Source organism: Perognathus longimembris, chromosome 2 (genome assembly GCF_023159225.1).
Source record: "Perognathus longimembris pacificus isolate PPM17 chromosome 2, ASM2315922v1, whole genome shotgun sequence".
NCBI lineage: Eukaryota > Metazoa > Chordata > Mammalia > Rodentia > Heteromyidae > Perognathus > Perognathus longimembris.
In genome coordinates, this window is record NC_063162.1 from 139542255 (window position 1) to 139551772 (window position 9518).

Below are 9518 nucleotides of genomic sequence, written 5' to 3' on the forward strand. Positions count from 1 at the left end.
ATGACCAGTAGTAATAATTTACAGACGAGCTTTGTAACAAAGCCTGTATTTATTATTGTGTTTATTTAGTGAGGTGGCCACTGCCTGTACATATCTAAGGATATGTACCCCCAAGAAGTTTGCCATCTCATTAGAAAGATTAAAAATGCAAGCATGAAATGTTAATGAAATCTATCACATTCTTAGTTAAGTATCAAATAAAATTGATATGTTAAATCAGAGTTGTATAAAAATATTTTGGTTTTATTTGTAATTATCTTTATGCCTGTCGTGTTTGTTTTTTCCTTTTGCTTTCCACATAGTGGACCAACTCTAGGAGAAAAGGAACATAGCTATTTCAGTGATTTGACATACTTTCAACACGAATATAATTTTCTGATCATATGTCTTGCCTAGGAAAGATACTCTCTGTACAAACAGCATGAGGCAGCTCGGCAAGCCCTCATGGGGAAGATACCTCGTGATCACACGCTCCTGTTTCAAAGGTAGTGATTTATGACATTTGTTGGTACTTGGACAACCTTAGATTTTCTAGCAGCTAAATCTACCTAACAAGCCTGAAATCATCAACAGAAACAGAAATCTCCAAAACAGACTCAATGGTTTAGTAGCAAACCTATTTCTTAGAAGTTGTGTGTTTTCTTGTCATTTTCATATTGCTTTAAAAGGCACAGCATACTTACAGCTACTAGGAACTTGATTATTTTTTTTTTTTTAGCTTGCAAAGAGTAATATGTCTAGTGGTATTTGGATACTAAGATCAGCTTTCACAAAGGCTGCTCATGACTGAAGGTTAATTATACCCTATTGAATTCCCTGTATTTTCTGGTCATGACTCTCCAAACAATAGTAATTATTTGGGGGGTCATGTGTTTAGTGTCTACTTTCCACATTAGACTGTAAATTCCATGACGGTGGCGGTGGAGAGCTTTATTAACCTAAGGATTCTTGGTTCTTGGTGTGGATTGCCTACCATGTAGCCAGGACTTCATAGGTACTAGTGGCTATAATCGTTATAGCACTATTAATTGTTATATAGGAAGAGGATTTAGCTAGGGGTTAAACATTGCTTTCATGCTATTTTCCTATTACTGTTATGCATATACTATCTCTGAACTCTTCTTTTGTGATGTTTTGGAACACTTGAATGTTAAATGGAGAAATCTCTGTTTTTAGAAAGTTGCCAAGAACACTGACAACATCTCCTCTTCTTCTGCCTCCTTCTTCCTTCATTCTTCTTCATGTTGTTATTCTTCCTTCCATTTATTTCCTCTGTTTCTTTTGTCCTTTTCTCTTTCTTTCTTTCTTCTTCCCTTTCTCTCTCTCCCTCCTTCCCTCCCTCCCTCCTTCCCTCCCTCCCTCCCTTCCTTCCTTCCTTCCTTCCTTCCTTCCTTCCTTCCTTCCGTCCTTCCTTCTTTCCTTCCTTTCTCCCTCCCTTCATCCCTCCCTCCTTTCCGTCCTTCCTTCCTTTTTCTTCTTCTTCCTCCTCCTTCTCTTGCTTCTTGCTTGCTAAGCAAGTGCTCTACCCCTTGAACAATGCTCCTAGTCCTTTTTTTCACTGTTTTTCAGATAGAGTCTCAAGTTTTTCTGTCCAGGCACTGTCCTCTAACCTATGCCCCTATGGAGGTGAGATTACCACTGTGAGTCACCATTCTCAGCATGCTTGTTGAGATGAATCTTCACTAATGTTTTGCCCAAGGTGTCCCCAACCCAAGTTCCTCCTGGTCTCTACCTCTCAAGTAGCTGGGATTGGAAAGATGTGCCACCTTGCCTGGCGCTGCCAAAGTCATAATTGTAGCATTTTTTTTTTTTTTTTTTTTTTGCCAGTCCTGGGCCTTGGACTCAGGGCCTGAGAACTGTCCCTGGCTTCTTCCTGCTCAAGGCTAGCACTCTGCCACTTGAGCCACAGCGCCGCTTCTGGCCGTTTTCTGTATATGTGGTGCTGGGGAATCGAACCTAGGGCCTCGTGTATATGAGGCAGGCACTCTTGCCACTAGGCTATATCCCCAGCCCGCATTTTTTTTTTTAGTAATGTTAAGAATGCAGTGGCTCAAGAAAGCAGAATTTTTTTAATCCATTTAAAATAATTTTTCCATTTAAGTCTGTAATATCTTTTAAGACTGTATCTTTTAATAATGCACAGGGACATTAAGCAGTTGTAAATACAAGCCCCAAATGGATTATTCCCTGGGCAAATGGGTGTTTAGAATTTATGTACATTTGGTACTTTGCACATAGCAAGACAAATTGCAGGCACGTTTATTCACTGAAAATGATTAGTGCTTCTTTATCTTTCAAGTCATTCTGAGGGAAAAGAAATATGTTGTATATGATATATTGTACATATGGAGAGAATATTTTTATGCTAGGGTTTAGTTCAGCATATAATGTTGTTGTTTTTTTTTAGAAATATGTCATTTAGGATCTGTTGCAAAGCATTATATTCTAAATGAAACTGGAAAATAAACTATTTCAATTTCTCTGGCAGTTGCTCTATTGTTACAACTTGTGTAACAAATGGACTAGGGTTCACAATAGAATATGTGCAAATCACAAAGAAGATAATTTGCCAATACGAATGGCTTAAGAGATAAGGAATATTCACTACACAATATTAGTGTGCTTACTTCAAATTAGGTGCTCATGTGTAAGACAAGTAAGTTCTGAAGTGTATGTTTCTTATTGGGTGCATTTCATTATTCCATTATTGCATTATGATTCTATTGCCATTTGCATGTGTGTGTGTGAGCCAATGATCAGTATAAAGGTATTCCGTGCATTTATCCTTGATATCATTATGAAATCTTTTGGGTTAAGAAAAAAATGTCTAATTTCAGGGGTCCAGTACCATCACCTACAATCAGTAATCAACAATATTTTGCAAGTTTAGAGGAGCTACGAAAAAATTTTGAAATGTCTGAAGAATATTTTAAACCTCCCTTTGGATCATATCCTGATATGAAGTGAGTTGAATTTTGCTGCATAGAATTGGTCATTTCTGCTGGTTAATTAAAAATCATAGTAATCAGGGGTTGGGGATTTGGCTCAGTGGAAGAGCATTAGCCCAGTGCAAATGCAAAACCCTGAGTTCAATCCTCAGCACTGGAAAAAAAAATCACAGTAATCATTCCTAAGCTTCAGAGAAATCCTTAAACATGTCAGTAACAGGGCTCCACCTCCCACCACAGAGCTTGAAAGGATCAGACCAGGCCCTTCAGAGGGCACACTGGTAAAGATGGCTCAGTTCCCATGACTGGAAGCTTCTGTGTGGGACTTTGGGTCTTTAGGAAGGGCCCTAAAGAAGCAGAGGCAATTGGAGATATTCAAGTTATCAATGGCAGAAGAAACAAGTCTGCAGCATCCCTTTGTGGCAGTGCAGTGCAGTGCTAGTCCCGGCTTTGAATTTCAATTCAGCTGTTTTCTGGACTCCTGGCCTACTTTTGTTCTCATTCCTGTCCAGTTTGTGAGCCTGGTTTTCTTAGTTTGCATTATAGTCCAATGGTCTTCCAGTAACCCCTTGGTTAATAGCCAATATAAAAGGCAGCTTCTGAATCCTACTGCTTTAATGCCAAAATAGAGTTCACAATCTTTATATTGTAGACTGATTAAAATGTTAATGAAAAGTTTTAGGAGATACAAGAAAAGTTACAGAAGAGGAATATATTTTTATTATATTCAGCATAGTAAGTTTCTCTAAGAATATAAAGAATTCTTAGAGCTGGACACCAGTGGCTCAGGCCTATAATCCTAGCTACTCAGGAGACTGAGATCTGAGGATACCAGTTCAAAGCCAGCCTAGGCAGGAAAGTCCATGAGACTCTTATCTCTAACCACCAGAAAACTGGAAGTGGTGCTGTGGCTTAAGTGATAGAGCCCTGAGATGAAGAGCCCAGGAACACTGTCCAATCCCAGAGTTCAAGCCCCACAACCGACAAAAAAAATTTTTTTTTAATTAAGGCTAGAATGTAGCTCAATGGCAAAGTGCTTGCCTAGCAAGTGCAACATCCCAGGTTCAATCCCCAGTACCAAAAAAAAAAAAAAAAGACAAAAAAAATTCAAATGAGAAAACAACAAGGTATATAAAGTATGACAGGTGGCGACCATCTAGTACATAAAGAGTTCACATAAATTGATTTGCAAAACACTAATGCTCCCAACAGATGAAGGAACAAAAGATACAATCAGTTCAAAAGAGAAGTAAGATGAGAACTAATTGATATAAATAGTAAAATAATAAAAAATAACGTCTAATCTTACTTGCAATTAAAAATAAATTGCAAACAGTATTTCACCTTTTTTCTGGCTAAATCACCAAAAGTTTTTTTTTTATTATGTATTTATGTCTTCTTGCTCTGTCCTTGCATAGTGTGGGGCATGGAGTGTGAGGAAGCGCTCCCCGTCATCAGGGCACTAAGCCAATTGATGAGAGCACCATCCCAGTCACCTTAGCTTCTCTCTGGTGCCTCACCTCTTCATCCATCACCTCAGGGGCTGTGATTTCAGCATATGAATTGGGGAGAGAGTAATACAAGCATGCTGGCAATCAACAACACTGATAAAATAATTCCCATTGTGGGAAATCATGATATGTAAAGCTATTCATAAGAGCAGAAAGTCCTGCAAAGAACCTGAATGTTCAAAATTAAAGGAATGGTTGAATAAAGTATGGAGCAAATGCTACTGATATCAGGTTTCAAAGAATAGTTAACATAAAATTAATTTCCCCCCTCTCCCCCAAATGTGCACAATTGTGATAAAATAAGGAAAGTAAAACTATATGGAAAAATAAGAGCCAAACCATAATAGTGATCTTTTTTTCCATGCATGACTTTTATTTCTTCCTTCTAGTTTTCAAATTGTCTAAATAAAGTTGTATTATGTTTATAAGAAATAACGACTATGCTTCATTTTATGGAAATTTTAAAAAAATGGTAAAGTTAAGACAGCCCCAACTATTGAACTGAAAACAGTGTGAATGCATATAGGTTATAAGAAACAGAATTACAAGCAAGGATCTTGTGTCACACTTGTTTCTGCCCTGGAAGTGTGACATGTGTTATCTCTACAAAGAGATTCATGTGAACAAGAGGCTGTGATAGTTGGGACAACTGAGACTATAACAAGTGAGGTTGCAAGACTTAGCCAAGGGCGTGTGGCTAAGAATTATAGAGCAGAACTTCCATGCCAAGCCACGTGACTCTGTTGGTGGCAGAGTTTACAACCTAGCAGTGGAGTAAACCACTGAACGGAGAGTAGCCCCACTAAATGTTTTCAAATGTGGGCCCAGGTTCACATTCCAGATCTCCATCTGGGGGATTTCTCATCATGGATACTTGGCCTTTTTGACATTGCTGTAAGCTGGAAATCTTCCTCATTGTGTATATGTATTGTAGGGGGCTTTTTTTTTTTTTTGCTTGACAGTAGAATGATTATTTCTCTAAAGGGCACCCTTTTAATAAGATATTTGTGAGGTTGAGGACACAGTCTGTAATATGCTCAAATCCACCAGCATCTGGCCCTGATGTTGTTAGCCTGAGGAACTCAGAAACATGGTTGGAACAGGACCCCTGTGAGCCATCTCAGGAAACAGGTAACTTCACTTTGGCACAGCACCCTCTCTCTAAGGCCAGAGGCCTCATCCTTTCCACATCCTGCCCTTTTATTGGTCAAACTACCCAATTTTCACCTCTCCCCTCTCTTTAAAGTATCTCCTTCTACCTTCTCCCTGTTAGTTTCCAAGCTAGCTTCTTACTATCATTCCTGAAGTTGACCTTGTCCCAGAAACATCCCAGAAGCATTAAGTTGCAGAAGGGAAACATGGCCTTTATCGAGCATCTTCAGACACAGTACTCAGGAACATCCTTTCCACCTTCCAATTATAACCTCCACCTCACTTCCCCTTTTGTAGTGGTGATTTGTCCTTCAGGAGCTCTGCCTGGCATTACTGATGTGTGGTCCATAATTGCCAGAGCTCTCCTTTTTCTCACTCCTTCATCTCACACTGAGAGCTGCACTTGACATCTGACCCTGAACATGGAAAGTGCTCTGCTAATGTCCAGCTCCTTTGTCTTGCCTGGCCATGGATCTTAGTGGTTCTCATTCAGCCAACTAGCTTTAAAACAATGTTTGAGCTGCCTCAATTCTCTCAATTTATTTTTAGTATGACTTTCTGTATAGTGTCTTTATCTTTTTTTCTTGTTTTTCAGTGTGCATTATTCTTGACTTTGAAAAATGTCATTGCTGAATTACCACAGTGTTCTTCGTGCTGACACTGCAAATGATTCTATGAACGAGTGACAGAAACAGGGCAAAGCCATGAACTTTGAGGGTGCAAGGTGGGGTGGGGGTGTATGAAGCTATAGGGTAGAATATGATTACATTTCAGTCAGGATGAAAGCTGTCCTTCCTTTTGGGGGGCATTTATTGAGGAAACTTTATGAAATAAATATTTCTCATTCTCCTGATAATGCCTGAGCATCTGCCATGAGAATTATATTCTCTTCTTGGAAGTCAATATTTTTCCCAAAACTAATAGCTCAAGTGTCTCCACAAAGTAAAGATTCAAGTACAATGAGTGTGATCATTTTCAGATTCTTTGGCAGCAAAGTTGGTGGGAAGGAGGCTTCACTGAAGGAGTGAAGAATCCAGAACCATGAGGCCAAAGAATCCAGAACCACGAGGCCAAAATTCATCTACTTCAGAGGCCTTGTACTGGGGCTTCCTAGGAGAGACATTTCCCCCAAGAAGAACACCAGGACATTGATCAATAGGAAGAACATTGACCCATATGCAGTGATTTTAGGTGCCAATTATACCCCCAACCTCATCCTGAAAGGGGGAGCAAAATCACAATCGACCCCCAAATAGCACAGGCTATAACAAACATGTGTCCAGATCAGGCCATCTAACGTTTCATTTTCTCTAAATTTGAAATCACAGAACTGCCATATGTAAGTTGTACTTGGCTCTGAAGTCCTCGATACTAGGATTTGTGTCTTATCCACTGTGTTGCCTACTCTTCACTCACTGCAGTGCCTTACCCTAAGCAGGTACCCAGCCAAGCCTTGTGTAATGGATGAGGAATCCCTGAGAGTGTGTGCAGTTCTTGATGTACAATCTGCCAGGTCACCTGCTATATGGCACCTCCTGTAGACACCACTTGCAACCAGCCAACACAGTCATGTTGTACACTAGTGACCTAATTCCACACAGGCAACCAGGGGAGTAAGGTAGGGTCATGGGTAAGGTAGGTCCGCATCTCAAAAACATTTTTCACATTCCTCCTTTCTATTCTTTTCTTTCTTTATTTTTTAGAACCAAGGATTCCCATGTATCCATGAAATATTCTACATTGCTTTACTCCTATCCATGGACAAGAGAATTTTCTTTGCAGTTTCCAGAGGGAACTATGGTTTCATGGCCAGAATCAGGAGGTGATAATAAGGCAGATCAAGACATAGACGGTATGCTTTGTTCCACATATGGAGTATATATGTAAATAATATGTGTATATAAGCTATATAATATATTTCATATGTATGAAATATATATGATAGGGATATTCATCTATAAATAAATATTTATTTATATATGAATTATATATTTTTTCCTTTTCTTGCTAGTCCTGGGGCTTGAACTCAGGGCCTGGGCACTGTCCTTGAGCTTCTTTTGCTCAAGGCTAGTGCTCCAGCACTTGAGCACCACTTCCAGCTTTTTCTGAGGAATTGAACCCCTGGCTTCGTGCATGCTAGGCAAACACTCTACCATTAAGTCACATTCCCAGCTCTGTGTGTGTGTGTGTGTGTGTGTGTGTGTGTGTGTGTGATTTTTAATGTGTTCCAGGAGCTCTGGAACACACATAGCATAAAAGCTCACTGTCATTCTGGCTTCTCATAGGACAGTGTTTCCAGACCTTCTCCAGCCCTTATTTTTCTCTCACTAAATGAGAATTTCAGAATGAAACACTGCATCCTAGTGTTGTCTGGCCAGAGCAAGGTGGGCTGTTGTCTGTGGTGTGGTATAGTACGAGGGAACTTTAGGAATCAAAGAAAGAAGTACTGGATACATACTCACTATGTGACTGTAAAGTTTTATACATGCAGATTAAGATGATAGTAGTTTTTTTTTTCCCAGCAATGGTCCCATTTATTTTATTCCTTTGAATGGACCATGTTTTACTGTCAATGTCACATTGTCTTGTCTATTAGTTACTTTTTCTGTTATAAACAAGTCACAGGAGAAATTCATCCTGGAATACAGTTTCAGACCATGGTCACTTGGCTGCATTTCTCTAGGGGCCTGGGAGAGGCTGATAGAGAGTGAGTGACAGGTGACACCATCGTGGGGAGCATGTTGGGGAGCAAAGTCATTCTCTTCATTGTGTACAGGAAGCAGGAGAAGGAACGGGCAGGGGCCACCCCAAATCTGTTGTTAAGAATTAGACCATTACTCTTCTAGTTCACAGAAGGGAACTAGGCACCTGGCTTCCCTTCCCCCAAATCACACTGTGATATTCTGGGGGAGTCAGTGGATCATGGTGAATAGAGTGATACGGAATTCCCCTCCATTCTGAATGCAGCTTTGACTTGCATGGGCATTCCTTTGGCTGCATGTACAATGATTATGAAAGAGAGTTATATGTGAGCATTGTGGAAGGGCAGAGTCACTGGGGCTCACTGTAAAAACTTTCAGATTAGATCTACACTTGTCCAGCTGTGCCTGTGATTTCATCCTGTTTCCCTTGCTTGGATGTCTTTTATTCCTTAGAGGTGGTCATGAATACATTCCTCAGCTTAATCTGATGCTTCTTCCCCTTGGTACTTCCTTTGTGCAGTATACCTAGGGATTAACAATGTGTAGTGTCTTAGCTATGTGTACTGTATCTTAACTATGTGTACTATATTTTTCTTAATGTTTTACAGCACTACGTGGAAAATTCTCTTCAGTGGATAAAGTGTCTGCTCAACACAGGAAACACTCAATTTTAGTCACGAGTCGCCCAGGTTCCAACACCAAACCCACCCTCCCTTCAATCCCAAAGGGTCGCAGATAGACCAGCACTTGATATCTGACCCTGAACATGGAAAGTGCTCTGCTAACGTCCAGCCCCTTTCTCTTCCCTGGCCATGGCTCTCAGAGATTCTCACTCAGCCAACTAACTTCAAAACAATGTTTCAGCTGCTTCAATTCTCTCAATTAATTTCTAGTATGACTTTCTGTATGCTGTCTTTATTTTATCTTTTTTCTTGTATTTGTGTGTACATTATTCTTGATTCTGAAGAAATGTCGTCTTGGTTTTCCTCATAGCTACACATGATGTTTCCAGCTGTTCCCTCCTTTGAAACATCCGATGGCATTCATATGGGTGCAGAGATGTTTGGACATATCCAACTGGAACTATTCATGTCAAATCTCAGTGTGCCCATTTATAATGTTACTGTATATATCTCAAGGCTTGAATTATTTTCTTCTAATTATGAAAGACTTGTAGAGTTCCATTGAACTTGGGCTCACCACTA

At 39.8% G+C, this 9518-nt stretch overlaps 1 protein-coding gene across 1 annotated transcript in view; it reads left to right on the forward strand.

Moving 5' to 3' along the window:
• The window catches only part of Lrguk (leucine rich repeats and guanylate kinase domain containing), an 87531-nt gene extending 78251 nt beyond the window's left edge, over nt 1–9280 (forward strand). The window contains exons 17-20 of the mRNA XM_048337707.1: nt 397–485; nt 2838–2963; nt 7315–7463; nt 8922–9280. Coding sequence (XP_048193664.1) covers nt 397–485; nt 2838–2963; nt 7315–7463; nt 8922–9052 — 495 coding nt within the window. The 3' untranslated portion in view covers nt 9053–9280. The remainder of the gene's footprint in view (nt 1–396; nt 486–2837; nt 2964–7314; nt 7464–8921) is intronic.
• The last annotated feature ends 238 nt before the right edge of the window (nt 9281–9518 follow it).